Raw genomic sequence first — 22,295 nt, 5'->3', positions numbered from 1 at the left:
TTACACAAACATAGAGGACTCAGTGTGAAAAATGAAACAAACAGCAATAACAAAACAAACAAGCAAACAAACAAAATCACCCAGTTTACACTGAATCCCAGTCACTGGCACAGAATGGAGGGGAAGAGGTCAACCAAATGAGCAGAGTGTTCTTCCTGAGAGATCGCTTCAAAATCACAGGGACGGATGGGAGGGGAAAGTAGAAAAGCAGACAGGGAGGAGGCAGAAACATTTGAGTGCTTGTGGAGAGGGGTATGAAGGAAGGGAGAGAATGTGAGGAGCACTGTGAAACCCTGTATGATTTGTGAATCACAATACACAAACACAGTATGGAAAAACCATTTTTGCTCAGTTAAAAAACACCTTTTAGCGGTATGGATGAGTTGAGAACTTGGGATGACCAACAACCACCCAGAATACAGGTGCATCTTAAATAAAACCAGTGTCCTATCATTAAGAGTGTAGGGGAAGAGGGAATATCCCACGTAATGGGAAAACCCACTATCTGTATTACTGTGGTGAGTGCAGAGGCAAGACAATGAGCCAATGCCCCATCTTGCCAGCTCAGCACACTTCATGTCAGCAGAGACACCTCCCTCTGCAGTCGCCCAGCTATACCTGAGCCAGGCTGGTATTCCTGGAGGGCTCACAGCCTCAGCACTGCCTGCAGAGCAAATGCTATAGAGTGCCCAGAACCCAAAAAAAGGGAGAAAATTGTCAAACCTGAAGGTGAGAAAATTCCTAGGAGTGCACGCCATTGTTCACAGGGACCCAACATTAGGTAACAAGGGATTTTTTTGTTTGTTTGGGGCTTTTTTTGGTTGTTGGTTTGTTGGGTTTTGTGTTTGGTTTTGTTTTGTTTTTTAACTTGTGATTTAACACACACAGATTCATATGCTGCAAGCTCAAGTTTTAACAAAGTACAGAACCAGCCAACTGATAACCCAGTTTGCATGAACCTCTAAGTACAAACGAAAAAGGAGGTGAATTTAAAAGCAAAATGAAGTGAAACTTGCTATTACTTACGATAGTCAGAGTGGATCTCATCTATTTCTTCCTCTGTCTTGTCCTTTGTGAAGGTCAAGCTCTACAGAAAACACACAGGTGTTTATTTACAGAAGCAAAAATATAATGCTGTATATTTTGAAACTAGAGTCTTAAAACTGGATGAAGGATCAGCTGTTTTACCCCCACCAGCTCCTACCATCTCATCCGCAGACAGTAATCTATATTTAAAGTACGTACACATGCTGCCTTGCTTTGCTTTCACAAAGTCAACAGGCCTGAGCCCAGCCATCCCACATAACATCCAGCATGTGTGGACCATAAAATCTTTCCTAATGCTATGCAACAAACATACTCCAAAAGTTACAAAAGTATCATATGTCATGGGAAAAGAACAGGCACTATTGCCGACAAGGAAGTGAGGAATTTACTATCTAAATCCTAGAGAATTCTAGGAAGCAAACTATTCCCCACACTGCCATGGAGGGTCAAAATCGTCCAATATCACCAAGGGGAACATTTCTCAAGAACTTTTTTTGCCATCAAAAAATGTTCCTACTTAAATGGTTTGGGCATAGAAACATCAGCAGTACGCAAAGAACTGCCCAGGACAAATGAGTGGTATGAGAAAATCATGTTGATTATAATATGGTATATGTGAATTACAACATACAATCTGGGAATCAGGAAATTCCCATAATAAGGTGATGGGCAAACGTTCAGTACCCCTCTGCAATATCTCCTAATCATCCCCCTCTCTGAAAACAAAGATAATTAGCTTACACTTTCCCCAGGTTTATTCAATTCAAGCAGAAGCCGGATCTTCTCATTGTTTTCCAGCTCTTTAACAATTTCTGCAGCTGTTTGAAAATACAAGAAAAGGATCAGTAAAACAGGAGCTCTTAGATAAAAAGATGTAACAGCACTGACTGAAACTACCACGAATTTTAGCCATAAAGAGACAAACCAGCATTAGCTCTCCAACTGTGAACTCAGACTCCCATCCCAAGCAAATCCACTGAGCCTGGGCTCAGAAGAAGTTTGCTCGTGCAGAGAAAACGCTTCCACACGTAGCAGCTGAGCACTGGAGGCAGTGCTGGAGAGTCGGGACTGGGAGGCACAGTCAGGAGCCATGGCCTTGGCCGAGGTGCCTTGCAGCAGCCCCACTGTGCTTCCCAGTGCCTGGCACTCCGCCACCTCCTGAGCGGCTGTTCCATTTCCTTTGCATTAAATTAATGGGAAAAGGTAGTCTTTTCAATTCACATCTGAATCTTACTCTAGTACGTCTTTTAGAAAAAACAGTTTTCATTTCGCAATGTATCATTCAATGGAAGATAAAACAATGACATCTGCTGTTTATCTTACTTCTACCTCCATGGACTGCCTTCCAAGGCAACACAAAACTGTCTGCAGGCTTATGTCCAAGTTCAAAGATGAATTACAACCTACCCTAATGATTAAGTTGGACACATCAAAAGCATATAAACAGATACAACTGTGTATTAACATTTTAACTAAAACTGCAGCTATGCCGGAGCCTGCATAGCTTATTTTGGCATTCCCTTTTACAAATCTGTTTCTACACTTAACCATTTTCACCACACTACTACATAGCAGTGGGTATTTATTAAAACAAACACTTTCACTAGACAGCAAAGTAGCCAGAGAACAAAAGCTTATTTAGCTGTGGAGGTACAAAACCTGTTCAAAACTGGTTTAAAAATCCAGGAATTTGGCACCTGTGCTTCCTCAGAAGCTCAGCTATTCATGTTATTAGTGACCTCAAGTTCACTGCTACCACTGAAAATGCATGTCTGCATCTTAAGTGCAAGTTTAATAATTCACCCTTTACAAGAAGGTGTTGAGCCAGAATTCAGTAGAAAGTTTGCATTATTTAAGTCACTACATTGTCACACATAGTGGAACTTCATTTAGCTGGCCTGGATGAACAACACAAAGAAATTTGGTGCTACTTCACCACCAACATCAAGTGAAGAATTGTCTCCCAACACGTTCAAGGACTAACAGAGAGCAACCAGCTCTGCACAAAGCCAACCCTTGCACACCCTGAGCAGACATGAGGCTTCAGTTGTACCAGCATCCATTCCTCATGCTGACCTTGCTGCTGCTTAACAGCAGCAGTGCAGCCCCAGCTCCATGGCTTTTCCTTTCCCCTCTCCTGGAGCTGTAGTGGCTCCAGACCAGCCCACTCCACCCTCCTTCAAAACTGCTCAACTCCTGTTCAGCCATCGGACAACAGAGCACCTCCATGACCTGCTGTACATCGACTCCTGCTGCTGGGGGAACTTGGACAGACTCTTTGAGAGCATTTAACTACATTTTCAAGTTTAACATAAACCCTAGCATGACTGAGATTCTGATGCAAGTGCTGTTCTTGCAGACCTAAACCACAAACTCCTAAACTTCTATTACTTCTGAAGGCAAACACAATGTTAACTCTGTGCTGGTTATCATCCCAGAGACTTTCTGAAGTCCTAGAAAATAATTTTTGAAAGCATGTTTATTTTTGGAAGCACTTCGGCACAAGCTAAGCAGTAACACTTGGCACCTAAATCACTGCGGCACTTAACCTCCTTAGTCAAGTTCTTAAAATGGTTAAAGAAGCAAAACAAAAAAAGCAAGTAGTGTTGGTTGCAGACTCACTTTTCTCATATGCTTGCTCCCACATTCCAAACCAAGAGCTGGCAAGTGAAATCAGGATTTCAAAAAGCAGGAGCCTACAGTTTGGCTGCTAAATTCATATTTATAATCCTCAGTGACTGACTGTTTTCCAAAAAGCACTGCATCTGGTGGTTCTGTCTGTTTAGTAAAGCAGTTAAACACCAAAACCCTATTTTACTTTCTAAATGCCAGAGTAGAAGTTATGGATATTCAGCATTTCCAACTGCCTGATCACATACAAAACCACTTACGCACGAAGCTAACAGATGAGCTTTTAATATTCACTTGGAATAAATACTCCCCTATACTGTCATATTTGTTAAATAACTGATGAATTAAGTGAGGTTTAATGTGTTTAAATCTGGCAGCCTTCTCCAAGGGTGCTGGCCCCAAATTATTCCTGTTGCAGATGATCAAACAACAGATGTGAAGCTGAGCTGTGCACCTGCAGTGGTGTCTGTCTGCTGCTGAGCCCAGCTGTGCAGGACCAGCTCCTTGGCCCCCAGCTCACTGTGCTGTCCTGCTTGTTCATTCAGCTACTGACAATCCTACTGCCACAAAAATTTATCTGGTCCCAGTAGCTTCTGAGCCCTTCAACACACAGAGAAACATTCAGAATTGTTTAGAGCTTCTGGAAGAAGCAGTGAACTTGTGCTGCAGGATTTTAGTCTCCGTAAACATGAAAATAAAAGAGATCAAACTGAGAGCGAGGAGCATATTTCTCGTCTCTCTACTTCTGAAGTAGCCGAGACCAGCTCTTGCCAGCAGGAGCACTGACCTAAGCTACAGACCTAGCAGGCAGCAAGCGACATCCTGAAACCAGTGCAGAACATGCAATACCAGCTATACGAGAATCTCCAGGACACCAACGGCTGTGCAGCTCCCAGGAGAGAAATATCAGAACATTATCCTGCTAGAAATTCCTTTAAAAGGATTGTTTGACAAAAGCTTCTAATCAAATAAAAAATAATATAGCTAAATCTGGTGTCTGTCTCTCACCCACATGCGCCAGTGTATTTCTGGTGTCAGTTGTATCGCCTGGAGAACTGAACTGAGATGACAAATGCCAGACCTTTAAAAGAGATGCATGTATTCATCTTGTACAAAACAATACAACAAGAGGAGCTGGGACAGTTCTCCCTCTATCTCATGCATGCTACTCCAAATCTAAAATATGGCCACATTGCCTACAAAGCCAGGCAGCAAAAATACCTTCCTCAGATCTTATCCTCCCTGTTCCAGCCCTGGCATTTTTCAGGCATTAAGCCTAAGCACAGGCAAATAATAGATGGCTGCTTAAAGGAAGTTTATATTGCACTCACATTAGAGACTAAACCACATTCTCCTTATCCCATATAGCTATTTATATATAGTCTGAGTTTAAGTGTATAAAAATACTGCCAAGCACCCAAACTGATATAAACTACAGCAAAACATTAAACACTTTCCTGTTAATTCTTTCTACCGTTACCTGTCATCTCCAAAAAGATATCTAATTTTGAAATTAAATCAACAACAAAAAAAAGTATAATCATGAAATAATAATAATAATAATAATAATAATATGAACATATAAAAAATATGAAAGTCTCAGTGTAGATGAAGAAGAGAACAACTTCAGAACAAAAGATAAATTACTAATCCATTCACTCACTAAGAACTTCAGGCACTTCTCATTTTTTGACTAAAAGCCTCAAAGTCTAGTTTGGAGGCACTCATTAAAGTCAATAAAAACACAGAAAATTTTTCAGAATTTCAGAACAGGGTTAATAAACCAGGAAGTATCAAAAGAACTTCAATACAAATGTACATCCTTGCTGGATACTTCCAGAGTACAGCCACACATTTCTGGCTTTCATTACATTTCCTTTTATTGCATAAACCAAGATTAATACAAGATAAATTCTTCCAGCTCCAGTTTTCCCCAGATACAGAAACCAGCCTTATTCCTACCCTGAGAACAGAAGAAGCAATGCATACAAATAGCTTGCAGTGGTAACAACTTTCCTAGACTTTCTAACTTACCTGATTTGGGATTTAGAGAATCACACTGAGCATTGTACATGTGCACAAATTCTTGGTGTCTTTTAATCAGCTGTTGTCGGGTCCCACGGGTAGACAGACCATGTTCCTTCAGCTTCTTCTTTAAATCACGATCAGAGAGCAAGCTGTAAACAACTTTAGACATAGGCTTCCTTTTGTGAGCGGAACTGCAAAAGGAAAAGGAAACAAACTATGAAAATAAGAATACTGATTTACATGTTTACAAGGTATTTCATCTACTTTGGGCAAGAAATGCCTGAAAGAATCACTTCAGTCATGACAGACACAGCACATCACAGCTGAAATGGCAACAGCTCTAGAAACCAGAGCACCTTTTCCATCTACCACAAAGAACATTTCAAACGTGCAGAAAGCAATAGGTCTCATCTGATTTTCTGTAGGAAATGATGCAAAACTACTCAGGTAACTAGCCCCAAGGCTCAGTTTTTAATATCTACAGCAAAGGCTTCAGAATCACATCAGCAAACACAGCATTGTCCACCTTCATTAGGATCAAGCCTTATATTTACTCTGAGTTCAAGAGGAGGTGTACTGAATTCAGATTGCTAAAACACAAGTTTTCCACCCAAATACTGGCCATGTCTTAGCTGAATCAGCTGGTGAAGTTTTAAAGCATTAAAACTGCAAGCCAATACTTGAATTAGGAGATTTTTCAGCTTTCTGGGAAAATTACTTCGAGAAAGATAGTCATAGACCTGAACGCAAATCTATAGTTCCCATCTAACAGAAGGGTAATCTGGTAATGCAGAAAGTGACATTAAAAAGAACTAATAGTGTTCTCAGATGAGTAACATCTAAAACCAAAATTTACTCCTTCATACTGCCTTATGTCAGAACTCAACGTTCTTGGCACAGCTAGGGAAAACATCTCAATTACAGGAAACTGCCACAGAAAATTCAAGTCCTACTACAACTTTTGTCATCTAATATTAGCAGGACAGTTTCCTTCTGCACAAATTAGCTCAGTCTTCCCTACACCTCCTGGAGAAATACACTTAAACTAGGTACAAAGGTGCCCAAATCCATCTACTGCCTCACTCATCTTCAACTTACATGATTTGTTATAGAAGAACAGCATTTAGACATGTACATATTAAAATTCACCAGCAGAATGACCCAGAAGAGTGACAACAACTTTGCTAGCAGAGAGCTTCATGAGAACAGTTCACAACAGTTTTGAAGCTTAATGTTGGTGGGTTTTTTCCCCCAATTCTTAAGAAACACAGTGTGTCCTTTGTGAACATGCACTTACCTGGTGTAATTACTCCTGTGCAGGTTTTGGGACTAAATTATCAGTTTCACTGAAAGACTGCTCGACTGTTAAAATAGCATGCCATGTGCTCCTAATTTGAGAATAAATAGAGCTAAAATTCCTCAGAAAAGAGCTAGAGATGTTTGGGTTTCGGTAACAGCACAACACGGCCATAAAACAAGTACATTGCCAAAAGCTAGCATTTAACTCACAACAGCAGGTCCCTAAGGAGAAGCATCTTGCATAACACGTTCTTAACATCCAAGCAGAGTAGATAAAATAAGCAAAATTTAAATTTCTGTTAGGGACATGGCCTTGACACCAAAGAAAGATCTGGCTTTTATTTCCATTCATTGAGAATATAGAAAAAACCCACTAAAAACATCCCAATGAAAATTAGGATGTAGCATCAGATTTCAGTATTAATTTATCATTTATTCACCTTTAAAGATCTTAAGCCTATAGACTGCATTCTAAGCACTGGGCAAAACGAGCTTTAACATAAAACTACTTTCTAAGTCAAGGAAGGTTCAGAGGAACTGGAAATACAAGTGTGCATTAAAAGTCCCTCAGAGTCCTTAAGTCTGATCAGTTAGAAATATTAACAGCCTAAATTTATGCTCATAAGCAAAACAAACTGAAATCTACGCTTCTGATGTGACTGTGGTAGCCATGAGAAATTCTAGGATGAAAGCATAAAGCTAAAGGTATGCATTAATCTTGTGGACATCGAGATCTTAAAGAAACAACCTTGACTGGGGCAGCTTGAAAAGAACCACAGTAAGCAGAGTAAGGTGCAATTTTTATTTTAACTTGACAGCTAGTGAAGCAATTGTCTTCTGGAATATCTGAATTGAGGGAAGCAATCCATTCACCAAGTGAAAAATGGGAATAACTCACTGAATGGAATTTTAATGTCAGTGACAGAAACCTGACAAGAATAACGTACAGGCTAAGTTTTCTCCATGTTGAATAATTTAAAACACTGTCTGGTGTTTTCCTGCCACTAAAAGCCAAAAAGTAATACTGCTGGCAATCCACATACTTTCTTGAAAGGGAAAAAATCACCGTGATCATATTTATACAATGATTTCAGGATGGTCTATACAGCAGGTAATGAAGAAACACAATACTATAATCCATCAACTAGTATTCCTTATTTGAAGCAATACAGGAAAACATCTGCATGCACATACAAGTTCTTAGAGTTGCTTCTTACCTTCTGAGGCAGTCCTTCTTCTCTTCTCTTGTCAAGCAGGTATCCAGATGTTTGTTTATGTATTCCTCCGGAATAGCAACCTCACAAACAGGACAATCCACTGAAAGCAAGGGGGAAGGAATTTACTATTGCATATTACAGCAAAGAGCAGATGTTTTCATCTGAAAAAGCTTATTGTTGATAGAAGAAAATGAAAATTCCAGATTTCTTTTTCTTAAAGATAAGGCACATCTATTCAGAATCTTCATTTTTAGCTCTCATTTTTATTCCAGAACACTTACTTCCCTCTCTGTGTAATTACCAGAATGACTGTCATCTTCCCTGCAGTCAGATAGAATAAAATCACTAATAAAAATCTAGAATAACATACATACTACATGGAAACCTAGAGGCTTATACAGACATCAGCATATTTCTTTTTTTTTCTTTCATTTTTGCGGTATTTCACTCCTAAATAAAGGAAGCTGATTCATTTTGATAAGACTATAGCACTTTATTCATATTAACATAATGTTCCCAATCTATGGCTCTCAAGAGGACTGTCAAGACACAAGTTAACTCAGCCTCACAGGAATCCTACCATCCAACCATGCCTCATACTCATTTCTTAGAACAGATAACCAGATTCTGTGACAGGCTCAGAAGCTCAAGTGCCCTATGGTATAGTCCCACTCAACTCTGAATTCCTCTTGCATCTTATTTTCAAGAAGCAGCTATAAACATTACCTGTAAAACCAATCAAAAAACACAGACTTAAAATATTCATCTTTAGTAATCACATCATGTCAAAACTGAAAGGCTGACTTTAAATGAACAGCATCAGAAAGAGATTCTTTAACTGCCAGCCTCTCTATCAGTATGAAGGAAGTCAGTTTTGATTTAAAAGACAAAGCAAAACACAAGCTGTGAAAAAAAAATGAAATCTTGTGGGAACTGAGGAGCTATCTGGTAACACTGCTTCACAATTCCTGGCTCCCATGACATCATATTCTAGCCAAAGGTTAAAAAAAAAAACAGAAAGAAAGAAGTGGGGACATTAACATAACACAGTAGTTCTGAGCCATCTATTATCGTATTTGATGTAACATTTGAATTCTTAACACAGGGAAAAAAAACAACTTACTAAAACCACCTCAGCACTGCCTCAATTTCAAGTCTTTCATTGATATTATTTGACCAACTACTTTGCATTTGTGGAAATAATTTCAATGTAATGCATGCTTGAAGATTTAATAAGGCCATAAAATGGTAAGCAAGTGAAAATTTCAATTGCTCAAGAATAAATGAGCAGTAAAATTTCATACGAGTTTTAAATTACTAACGCAAGTCTGATACATAAAACTTGGAAACATAACTTCTGAGTAATTTGATGCCATTTTCACATGGCTACTTCTCTGGCTGTAATACATCTTTAAGCAGTATTTACCCAGCTAATGAATAAATATGAACTTCAGAGTTCCAGCTGAATAAATTGTTAAACAAAAGAATAGATAAATATGAGCTAGCAAGTATCAGTGTTGTACTCCTACACGGCCTTTTATTTTAGTGTAGGCTTTTATTTGTGTCAATGGGGCGGCTGCCATCGTGTCAAAACTAAGAGGATTCTGTCATTTCATTGTAGTTTATTAGTACAAATAGGCATTTTCATGCTTCAAAATAAATTCATTTTAACACTGTAGAATTATAGGAGAATAAAGCAGAGTACTTTCTTCTGGAAAGTGCTTGAACAGGAATATTAACAAAACTGAAGCCATGATCATTTTGATTTTGAGTGGACTTCTCAAACACACTATAAAATACCTTGCTTCTGGTTACTTAAGAATACAAGAGCAGAATAAATGTCTGTCTGGTCATTAAGGGGAAGGAGAAAAGAAAATTACTTCAGTTTTACTAAATCTGTTGTGCAACTATTGTTTTTTTAGAGTTGTTACTCAAAGCAAAGGAATCTGTAAGCACTCAACTCCATTTAATTACTTGGCATCAGCCCAAACTTCCTCATCAAGATATGCTTGTAGCAGAGCTGCGCCACATAAGCAGTAATCTGAATGAAGCAGTTATATGGGAAGCATCTGAACACGCCAATGCAAGGGAAAACAATGAAGAGAAAGGAGATTAATGCCAAGTACTGAAGGTCCTCTAAAGCATGCAGTCAACCATAGCCATGGACTTGGGGGAGAGAGAGATCTGGGCAAAACCAAAAATTAAGCATCTCACCTTTCCTGACTACTTTTACCACAGATGTAGAAGGCTTTTCCTGACTTTTGGTGCACTTGGGGCTCTCCTGTGATCCCACTTTATTGTTTTTATCATCAATCTCTGCAGAACTGCTGTAAAGGTCACGGTGTTCCTCAGTTTTCGAACTCTTCTCATCTGTTCCTGCCAGGCCGTCTGCCTTTGTTGAGGTGCAAACTTCTTTCTTTGTCAAGAAACTGCCAATCACTGGCACGTCTTCTTTTACAGCTGTCCAAGATACAGAACTCTTAATGTGGCTTTTGCCAGCTGAATGCCTGCTACAGGCCAATGGAGATGAAATCAGTGGAGTATCCAAGTCCAACTGGAACAGCTGTTGTCTAGAAGCATCCAGAAGACAATACGCAGTTAGCCACAATGGACAGTATCAGCTTTTTCTTTGAGAAGAAACCAGAACAAAAACAGATGGAGCTTTTCCTCCATTCCTTCCTCCCTCTCTCCCTCACACGCACACAGCACTGGGGAATTGCTAGCCCACACAAACCAGGAGCACGCCAGCTGAGCCTCACCACGCTCTACAGAGCCTAAAAAGCAGCTTCCTGATTTTCAAACAAAGTATATTGCACTTTGCAACTATAACAAAGTGCCTCTCAAAACACTACTCGGAACACAGCATCCACCATTTCTTTGGTCAACCCGTTCCAGTGCCTTACCACCCTCACAGTAAAGAGCTTCTTCCTTATATTTTTTAATCCTACCCCTGCCCCAGGTTTCTTTGCAGAATCCTATTTATTTTACCATGTATTTTAAACAACTCGATCAAAGACAAATTAAGCCAGAACAGTATCCTTGGCAGGGATGCATTAAGGGCACAGGACAATACAGATGATACTCACTTCTCCCAGGAGACCAGCCCTGTGCACTAGTAACTACAACTGCACAAGATGCTTGGGGTCCCTCAGACATGGATGGATAGCCCCTAAAGACCACAAACAAGTCTGTAACACCAAAGTGTCCTCCTCCTTCCCATCTGTAACACATTGACTTTTTCAGGCACTAGGATTTTTAGTACTGCCAGTGCTCAGCAAGTGCATGCTCTTTATTCAAATGCCGCAGCTTTACAGCTTGGACTGAGACACAATCCACTGCACCAGGGGTGACAAAGCCTCTGAAAGTAGAACATCTGTAGGTCCTCAGCTTGAACAGAAGACTGCGGGTGATGTACCTACAGAATAGGCGCTGCCATAAAATTATCTCTTACAGCACTTTCATGACAACACAAGGCCCATAAGAAGTCTGAAATGCATCTATGCACTCAGATTTCACAGTTGAACACATTTCAGTATTGGGTAAGTACTCAGAAAACTTCTCAGTCTTAAGGTAAAGATTTTTTCTATCTAAGAAGAACAACTAATTAAGAACTGTCTGTACATATATCTTTTAAAGAGAAGTTCACATAAGTCATCGGGTAACCCCACAATACTGCCAGTTTAAGAGGGTGAACCACCACAACTGAATGCCCGCAATAGTTATAGTCAAGCCAGATCCAGAAGGCTGATTTGGAGTTTAAGTTTCTTGGCTTACTGGAGGCAGTGACCACATCTGTCAGTGGCAATTCACATCTGTCCCAGGACTCCCTGACTTTCTGCAGTGCAAGCAAGTGCAATTAAGTGTGCCAGCAAAACTATGTTTTTTCTGTCTGCTCATGCCTAGATATGGACTGGAAGGTTTTAAGGAGGTTAATCCCCCAGCTGACATGAACACAGAGTGGTCTAGCTACTGTTGACAATAGGATCAGCTCCATGGGGACCTCAGGAGCTAGTTAATGGGAACATAAAGGGAGTGCCTTCATACAGCCCTGTCCCACTCTCACCTCGCACTTGCTGTTTATAAGGGGTGTATTTCATCCAGAAGTAGCAGAAATGTCTGACAGCGTATCATTGCTCAACACAGCTTTAGCAGCAATAACTGGCAGACAAAATACCTCATTTTATTGCAGATAAATGCACGGTTTTCTTCTACTTGAGGGTAACAAACTATAGCCTCCAAAGACTTGTCACATCACAGATGGTTATATTCTATGATCAGGTTCAAAATCAAACAAACTTTGTTGCCTTTTATTCCTAACACACTCAGGTAAAGTTTAATCCACAAAAGGAAGCAGCTGGGTAGTCTACCAAAGATAGACTTTTTTAACATTATTCCCCTCTTTATACAAGGAGTTCATCCTATGGTTATATAAAAAGTATCTGTTTCTTCTGACTCCCCCCCATTTTCATACAGGCAGCTTATCATTAAAGTAGCTAATTAAAGTCAACACATTGTCTTATCATATTATTCTTTATGGCTGCTAACGCTACAGCAAGCTAAATTCTGCATGGCTCAGATAACAGAACAGATCCATAAATGCAATCATTGGCATCATATCAGTTTAGTTTTCCCATAAAAAAAAAGAACAACATAGCCCCAAAAGGCAAAAATAACTGAACTAGCCCATTGCCTATATTCACTGTCTTAATCTAGAGAATACAACTGATCCTCTTCATCTTTTCAGTGTATTTCCATTGTTTTTGAGAGCTCGTCCTCTTGTCAAAGTAACACATTCTATTTGTAACTACCAATTAAGTCAGTTTATTTTTCCACAACATGCATTCTCTAGCCAAAATGTATTTCCCAGTGTGTTCCCACTAGCTGACAACACTCCTAAAATTCAAACTTCACATCAGTTTATCTTTTCTCCAGACTTCAAACTGATTCATGTATCTTCTTCTCAACATCTCTTTCTCAAGAAGTATCACAACAGCACAGCTTATAGTCCCTTGAATTCTCCAATGCAGAGACTTTAGTAGTCTGATATGTCCCTCAGGAAGGCTACCAGTCCAGTACACATGCTCGGAGGTGAGCCTGGACCCAAGCAGACTGCAAACCCAAGCAAGGGGCAGCTGAGCAACTCCAAGGGCTGAAGAGAGGCCAGCAGACACACAGCAAAAGGCTGAGTGCAAAGCTTGGCATTTTTACAGTGTGTCCTATACAAAAGGATAGACTTCTGATCTCAGAAGAGGTGCTCCAGAGCTGACAGGATGGACTACCCAAAGGAGGACCATCTCACTTCAAATGTAAGTTGTTAACATTTGCATGAAGGCAGCCAGAACAGAGAAATCTTCTGAACAGAGATTTCAGATTCTGTAGTAACAGTTGTCTCAAGAAAATATGATCTGGTATAAAATAGAGAAATTGGACACGCAATATAAAACCCCAAATTGATAATAAAAGTTGCTTTAATTACATCATTGGTCTGCAAATAATCAAAGAGTTTTTCTTTGTATTGAAGAACAAAGACTTAGGAATAGACTTTCTGAAAGGATCTGATCTTGGCACAGAATCAATGGAAAGAACACTAGGGCAAGAATATGAAAACTTGTTTGCCAAAACACACATGAAATCTCTGTATGCCTTTTTTCTTTTTTGGTGGGATGCATAGAATGCTAGTACTAAATTCAAAAAAGAAGAAAGTTCTGGACTGGCTTTTCCCAGAGTGTGGTATTTTGGACCCACTTAAGAGCTTCACTGGCTATGCAATGACATCTAGTGGTCTCCCCAGACTGGCACCCCACACCGGAGCACCCCATGGCCCAGGGACGGAAGAGCCAGAGGACTACAGGCACACCTCATGCAGCCAAATGCTCACTGACAATACCCTTATCAACTGCCACTCCACTCCATTGCCATCAGAGTTACTCAAACTGCTCATTATCCACAGAGATACCGACAGTTGTCATTGGAGCAACTGGGACAAGTGTGACTACACTGGAAGACTCATCCCTCATTCAGAGACAGACAGCAGTCAAGAAAAACCATGCACTTGATAAAGAATCCCAACCTCTACCCTCAGCAGACTGTCCAGCTCACCTGGAAATTGATTCTACCAGTTAACCACAGGACAACACAGTTTTCAAAGCGCTGTGTTTTGCACGCAGTTTTCAACACTACCTGTTATACTCAGGAATTTAACAGGCTACTATCACTTCTGAAAGGTTTTAACAGATACAGTTTTACCTTCCTGGCACAAAACCAGTAAATGCATCGCAGGTGACAAACCTCCACTTAAGAGCAGGAGCAGCACCCTTTAAAGGCTGAAAGATGCATCAGCCAGATGTTCGTAAGTCCTAACACACTGTTACAACCACTACCCATACCATACCTCTGAGACCCACACTCTTTAACCACCACTGGGTTAGGACAGTGAGTTACACTCCTTTTAGTTCAACTAAAAATGGATGGTTACCTTACTATGCTGTATACAGCATCCTCTGTGCCAGGCATGCTTTAGTAACAGTACAGACATCTTGAGAAACTTCTTCATGTCTGCAAGACCCATAAAAAAATTTCAGTGTCCTCCCACATCGCAATTCAGGTTCCCATTTTCCAGTCTGTTTACTTCTCCTTTGCCAAAGCAGCTATGAAGCAGAGAAAGTGGGCGAGAATCTAATGCTTCCACATAAATGAATTCCAGGGAAGAGATGGAGTTGTGAATCTTCCCAGGAACAGCTCACACAGGACAGTCCTAGCTGTACTAAAAGATAATGTCTTTCCTTGAAACTCCTCCTGTGCTCCTGGAACTTTAATTAGTATATAGAAATGACAGTACCTGCTCTCGAGTGTTCAGAGTAGATGTGTTTATTCCTCTGACTCATAGTCAAGTCAAGTAATCCTGATTAGGAAACCAAGATAACAAACATGAAGGTAAAACATATTTTTCATCCCTATGTATGAAAAAAAAAAGCCCAAATCATTTTCAGCAAGGAGTGCTTTTCTACTTATGCAAGTGTAACTCTTAACTGCTCTTACAAAATTTTCTAACCAGGTGATGCAGAAACTGACAGTTTTTAACAAAATGATCTCTTCCTTAGAGGACAATGAAATTAATTTCAAAACAACCCCAAAACTTATTTTTGAAGACACTGGCCTCATTGAAACTGAAAATATTGTTCATAAAGGAAAGATGGCACAAATAGTACTCCCTGTCTTGTTCTCCTGACCTGGTCAGAGTGATGAATGATGCCTGCAAAGCACAGCACAAGCAGCAGAGAGAACGCTGAGCAAAGGTTGCTCTCACCCTGACAGCAGCCTGTGGTAATAATCAATCAGAGCAATGAACTCCCTTAACTCCTTCACTGCTCAGCATCTTTGTGTGTACCCAAATACAAGGGCAGAACAATGTGAATTCAAACCTATCAAATCCTATTCAGGATGCTCCCCTACCCTTCCACACAGAATATAATATTAATGGGTCATAATGAACAACACAACATCTTCACTTTTACTGGGAAACATCAGAGTCCACCACTTCTACAGGGGGAAGCAGGACTCCGAGACAACACTTACCAAGCACAGATGATCACAAAGGCTCTAATTCTGCAAACACTTGTGCATGAGCTAAACATGGAGCTAAAGTATAAGTGGGATCAACACTCAGGTCTGTTTAGAATGATTTCCATTCCATGCACACGCTGATCTTAGAACACAGCTTTTACTTTGTTGAGTACTACCAACATTAACATTTTCTTTCCCTACAGGCCTGACTTAAGAAGTGTGTTTGCATTTTGGGAAGTACTGAAAAGATTTAAGTCCTAATTTTTATAAACGCTAAAATACCTGAGGCTCAAAGTCAAGTCAGGATTTACTTGAAGAGCTTAGCATGTTTCAAAAAATCAATCTCTAGACTCTGGATTTATTTTGGGAAAGGCCAAAAGGAAAGAAAGCAGATGGGGAAGGAGAGGAGGAGACCAAAGATTTGAGCTCTGCCACCATGACCAGGGCAGAAACTAATAATGCTCTTACGATTTAATGACACTTATATCACATAACCCTCTCCAGGCAAGCAGCGTTCCCCTTGAACTCAAGACCACTTGCAGAGTAAATGCAATCCTGAGCTGAGAGAGGCACAAACGCAACCCTGAGCTGAGAGAGGCACAAACACAGGTTGCCCAGCATTTGAAGCAACATGAGATTTACTCGCTATCTATAGTCCCCTTATAAGTCTGTCTCATTAAAGCAGTTCTCTTAGTAAGCCATCTCTTGTTGAGCCTTTCTTACCAAGATCTAGAAAGAACCTTGCACCGACTCTCACCTACCCCAACCAGCACAGAACAGGACGCTACAGTTTGTGTCTGACTGATCGAACTCTACGTTGAGAAATTGATTGAACTCCAAGTCACAAAAGGAAGGGTTATTAAACTACGTTGACTGGTAAGATTTATACTGATCCATTAAAGCAGTCGTTTAAGATTCAATATCGTAATGCATCCAAGTCAGCACTACTTGTTCCCTACAAAATTAGACATTACCAAAAAAAAAAAAATAGTAATCCATTTATCACTAGGAAACACCAACGATAGAGTTCAAGCTAAAGTAATGGAACTATAGAATCTAAATTCATCAAATAAAATCAATTCAATCTAATAGTGGTCATACAGAAGATTAGATCTTCATGACAGAGACTCTCTCAAGAAACAAAGCCATAAACTGAACTACACTTCCTATCACATATGAAGCCAAGAATCGTATTGACTTCAAGCTCCAAGTTCATTTCAGCGAAAAACCTGGGAGTGTATTTCTCTACTACAGGCGTAGGAATACTTACAAAATACCCAGCAAATCACTGAGCTGCTTCTGATCAAAAGCAAACAAATATAACAGAAGAAATCCCATATATTTACTGTAGTCTTTGCCAAGTCATTCTTACTCTCTTTGAAAGGTGTCCTGGGTTCAGCAGTAGCAGTCATTTTTCTCCTTCTTGGTAGCTGGTGCAGTGCAGTGTTTTGACTTTCGGCCTGGGAACAGAGCTGATAACAATGATGTTTTGGTTTGGCCAAGGACTTTGTGAGCCTCATGCTCTGCCAGGGAGGAGGGGAAGCCAGAAGGAAGCAGAGACAGGACACCTGACCCAAAGTGACCAAAGAGGTATTCCATACCACAGCACGTCATGCCCAGGAGGTAACTGAGAGTGACCCGGAAGGGCTGGTAGACTGCAGGGTTGGACGAGGTATCGGTCAGTGCTTGGTCGGGCTGGGGGGGGCGAGTTATGGGTCGGCTGGTGGTGAGATGTTGTATTCTCTTCCCTTGTTATTTCCTTTATCATTGTTATTGGTGGTAGCAGTAGTGATTTGTGCTATACCTTAGTTACTAAACTGTTCTTATCTCAACCCGTGGGAGTTACATTCTTTTTGATTCTCCTCTCCATCCCTCCAGGAGCAGGGGGAGGGAAAGAAAGGGAGGGGAGTGAGTGAACGAGTTGTCTGACTGGGTTTAAACCACGACAAAAGGGATGAGGAGATCAAAGATTAATTAAAAACTAACAGAAAGGTAATGAAGGTGAAAGCACAACACTCCATATTATTCCTCTTATCCATAAAGCTCACTCAATGCCTGCATTTTTCTGATCTAGTGATGGGAATTCACCAAGAGGCTTCCCTTGCAAGTTGACCATTATCACTGGACAAAACCTAGAAGTCCCCCTACACACATAAGAAGGACCTTTGTAGAATCCTGACACATCTGCTCAACTTCTTGCATGTGGGAGACTGCAACTTTACAGAGCAGCTAACCGGAAGTAAAATCAAAATGAGCTCACACACCTTCCACACATCACCTGAGTGGACAGTAACCTCAAGTCAGAAAACTGTGGGATTTTTCCAAAAGGACAAACATTGGTCTTTGACATCAGTTCTGTGACACCACAATTTTTTCACTCAATTCTCCCACTGCTCCTCGCTCTGCTCCTGTACAAGGACTCCGAGCCTGGCCGCACAAAGCAAGTCACACCTATCCAGCTGCCAAACCAGAAGGAGAATACATAAAATTACAGATTACCTTGCAGAATTAAAGCTCTTTACTAGTTCATCCAATATCCGGTTATTTTTCAGGTCAGATTCTGAGACTGCCTATTAAAAAGAGAAAGAAAAGGGAGGGAAAAATAACAAACAAGCCTTCAGATGCAGTGAAAATAACAGGTACCCAGAAAATGTTCAGGTGATCAATAGTCTGTTTCTCGGATCAATGCCTCAACTACCTCTGCTAAACTGCTATGTGAATGAAGATGCATAAACATTTTTCCTGAAAAAAACCTAAAATAACTGCCTGAGAACTGCAAGTCTGGGAAATGACAGGTAATAGATAAAAATTAAGCATAAAGCTAAAGCAAACAAAATCCAGCGCACCCAGTCTCCAACAGACTGAATACCAAACCAAGGATCCCATGAATTTGATAAGCACCTTAATCAGTGAGGCCTGAAAATAGATGAAGGGAAATGTTAGTCTTCTGATTATTGAATGAAAATATGAATTATGAGATGGCTTTGGGCCTTTAATTAATTCTTTTTATACAATTTCTGATTTTTATCTCTCTGCTCCCTTTTGTTTCAAAGCTTTTATGAGTCTTGCTCATATCAATACCTGTGATTTTTAAGAAGACAGCAGTAAAATGTCCTCTGCACTTGTTTGAATGTTTGGAAACTGGCAAAGCTACAAACAGACCTGCTTTCCAGCCTTGAAAAATCTAGCCTGGTTCATTCTTTAGAAACACAGAAGAAAATTACTTATATTTTGCCAATATTCCTGAAGCGCTATTCATTAGTTTTAGGTAGCCTACCATTTTTAGAAGTTCAATAAAGCCCAACTGGCTTAAGATGAAAAGTTAGATTAAGGCCTAGAATAAATTGCATTCTCTGTTCTTTAATCAAAACCGGGCCTCCAAGTCTGATTGCAATAATCACCCACCTGCAGAGGAGGCTGAACCTGCCTCTAGTGCTTTCCACATTTAACCCAACTCTCCCGGCAAACACCTCCTCTCCCTGGTGGGTAACACAGTCCTCTCATCCCCAGAAAGGCTACACAGTACAGTCTGTGAGTTTTAGGACAAGGTGGTCTGTGGGCACTTCCAAAAACTCCTGGAAAGATGAAGTGAGGCCACGGAAAATTTAAGTGCTTAAATTTCAGCACTCATGCTTTAAACAGTGATGTATTTTAATAAACTAGGAGGCAATGTTAAATGTTTTGTGACGGACTGTGTACACAGCTCTGAGCCAAAACCAAGGTTTGATGCTCCATCTACTTCTGCCTATGCTGACATAAGAGTAGCTGAAACAGGAGAATTCCAGTTGCCCAAAGGACTGCTCACCAAAAGAAAAGGTAGGAATATACAACCAGAATTATTTAGCACAGTTCAAAGGAAAAAGCTCCTTAAATTCACCAAGAAATAAACAGAAAACAAGCCGAGGAAAAGAAAACCAAACACTCACCACACAGCATGTTGGGCACTGAGGTTTGTAGGACAAAAACTTGCGTATACAAAGGGAACAATCTGGAAAAAGGAAATACAAAATTTATTAAGAGGCATTCTTCCAAATGTTCGGTTCAACATCTGTAGTAGTAGATTTTCTTTTCTGTACAATATATGCAAACTATACCACAACACACCAATACTGAAAATACACCATTTCTCCATCAAATTAAGACTGCAGCAAATAAAAGCCAATCTGTATTTTATGCAAGGATTTTTCCACATTTAATCTCAGTCTCTCTGTCAATAGCAGATGTTTATTATCATTTCTTTAACACTTAAATGTTTCCCTGGAACAGCAGTTGGATCATCATCACATGATGCTTCAATAGACTCTGGTGAATTATGCCATAAGCTTCATTTTGTCACAGTAAATTCTTGAAATTAGTCTACTTTCTGTAGTTATCTGTAAGCTTTCATACCACTTCAGATATAAAAAGTCTCATCACACTCTAGCAAAACAGACATTCATTTACTATAACATTACTGGACAGAGTCTTAGCACTAACACACTTAGCAACAGCTACCTAAGCAGATACAGTTCAAAAATCCTCTATGAAGAAGTCAGAGAAGCAACAGGAGCACAAATGCACCAATTTAACACTTAAAACCACAAATCCATCAAACTACTCAAAAATTACATTACATATAAGATGTGATATGGAGGGAGAGATCCATTAAAAAAAGAGAAAGCTTTAACTGTATGAAGATGAATCAAATTACAAATTTGCCTGCCAGCATCTGACACCCAGTCAGTGGGTAAGCAGTGGGACTGACCTCTGTTTGCAACCATCGCTGCTCATAGCCAAGGGCAGCTGAAGCATGTTTGAGGATAATAAATCACATAAGATCTTAGCCTTAACGTTGTGCTTAGGGCTGGCTCTAGGCCCATGCAAAGAAGACTACAGATGCACAATTCTCTGCCCCCGTCCCTTTTCTCCTCCTCTTCCTAGGGGAGGAATGGCCCCACCATGGCGCAGGACTCAGCCTGCCATTCCTGGGGTAACAAAGCAGGTCTCTGTCTACTGTAGGTGGCACATACACTGAAAATTAAAAGGTGTCACAAAGTTCACTTTCATCTGCTCCAACAGACCAAACCCACCTCTAAACCTGCATCTACCAAACTAGTTACAAGACTCAGCCACAGCACCATGTTTCAGTACACAAAAGAGAATCCCAAAGTACCAATTTAAGCTGAGCATCACTGGGTCTCAATTACAGAATGAAAGTATACAAGTTGCTGCCAGGAAGTTACAATGTGGAGTTTAAACTGGAAGTAATAAGGTTGTGAGAAGAAAGAGGAATAAAACAAGCTTGGCACAAGAAAAGTCAGTAATGCCATGACTTATAAACCACGCACTGAATACCATAGGTGTTTTTTTTAAGTGAGCAAGCAGTTCTGAAACCTGCTTAGCTGGAAGCACAGTAGTAATTTCAATACATTTAAAGGAAGGAAAATCATGGGTGACAAAAGGAGCTCACTCCAGAAGCTATAGCCACTTCTCTAAGAGCAAGTCAAACACATCCAGGTTCCCCTGCCAGCCTGCCAAGCTACACTGGCCCCAGGTCAGGGCTGCACTCGCCCAGAGCTGTGCTGGGGATAAAGGTCCCAACTTCAGCACGTTCACTGGGGCTTGTGGCTGCCCCCAGCCCCAGCTCCATCCCTTGCTGGAGGGCAGTGCCCTGATGGCAGAGACAACAGAATGCAGAGCTCAACCACCGCCAGCCACCAGCCCCTGGCTGGTTCCAGCTGCCTGGGCTCTGCAGGGGAGGAACACACTTCCACATCCCCATGCCAGCAGTGGTGCCCACAAGAAGCAGCCAGGCAGAAATAACCTCCCGCATCAGCTCAGCATGAGCCGACCAAGCTTGTCCTCCCAGACTGAAAGTACAAGAAATCTCAGGGTCACAATTCATTCTTCCCTGAGGAGATGTCCATATTAAAGAAGACATTCATCTTCAGGTGCTTTTTATGTGTGAAAGAAATATGAATGGCACACCTATTCTGTCACTAACAATACAATCCAAAGCACTGTGAAAGTTAAACAACCACCATTAAGAGAGCTACTGAATGATCCCTGCTACCTGAATGAGCAGAGGAGGAATTCCATGTGGCTATAGGTACAAACAAATTATAGATGTGCCTGGAAGCCCTGTCATGAAACCATTAAAAGAAACACAAAAAGGTTTCGCAAGCAAATGTATTTCATTTTTATCTATTGACAAATTACTCATTAATGGCAGAGGGCTTTTTGCTCCAACTGTACAATGTCAGTGGATAGAAGAGATTACACAGAGACAATAGTGTAGAAAATACTTCAAGAAATCTTGATTTATCATGGAAAATTTAGGCTTTCTGCAATTTTCAGGGTGGAATTAAATGTGTGTTTTCAAAGTCAAGGCCTTCTGAACTCAGCTGTGTCACAGGCAGGCTCTAACACCAGCTACTGTGGAGAATTATCAGTGCTCCCCACCAGAGATATGCTGTTTTCAACATGATAGTTTTGCCAAGCTAAACTAAATTTCATTGCCCAACTACAATG

At 40.5% G+C, this 22,295-nt stretch overlaps 2 protein-coding genes across 2 annotated transcripts in view; one reads left to right on the top strand and one right to left on the bottom strand.

Annotated features, from left to right (window-relative positions):
* THUMPD3 (THUMP domain containing 3) overlaps positions 1-22,295 on the top strand; it is a 350,792-nt gene that overhangs the window by 142,233 nt on the left and 186,264 nt on the right. The gene's annotated exons all lie outside the window — the stretch shown is intronic.
* The window catches only part of RAD18 (RAD18 E3 ubiquitin protein ligase), a 58,568-nt gene that overhangs the window by 34,300 nt on the left and 1,973 nt on the right, over positions 1-22,295 (bottom strand). Inside the window, exons 3-9 of the mRNA XM_061455968.1 lie at positions 19,712-19,773; positions 18,285-18,355; positions 10,437-10,792; positions 8,223-8,322; positions 5,713-5,897; positions 1,789-1,865; positions 1,027-1,087 (exon numbers count right to left, since the gene is read on the bottom strand). Coding sequence (XP_061311952.1) covers positions 1,027-1,087; positions 1,789-1,865; positions 5,713-5,897; positions 8,223-8,322; positions 10,437-10,792; positions 18,285-18,355; positions 19,712-19,773 — 912 coding nt within the window. The remainder of the gene's footprint in view (positions 1-1,026; positions 1,088-1,788; positions 1,866-5,712; positions 5,898-8,222; positions 8,323-10,436; positions 10,793-18,284; positions 18,356-19,711; positions 19,774-22,295) is intronic.

This window comes from Pezoporus flaviventris, unplaced genomic scaffold (genome assembly GCF_033815535.1).
Source record: "Pezoporus flaviventris isolate CSIRO_AGI_PZ_B2104156 unplaced genomic scaffold, CSIRO_AGI_Pfla_v1 ptg000021l, whole genome shotgun sequence".
NCBI lineage: Eukaryota > Metazoa > Chordata > Aves > Psittaciformes > Psittacidae > Pezoporus > Pezoporus flaviventris.
The sequence above is the reverse complement of the archived record's forward strand: the minus strand, read 5'-3'. Positions and strand labels throughout refer to the sequence as shown.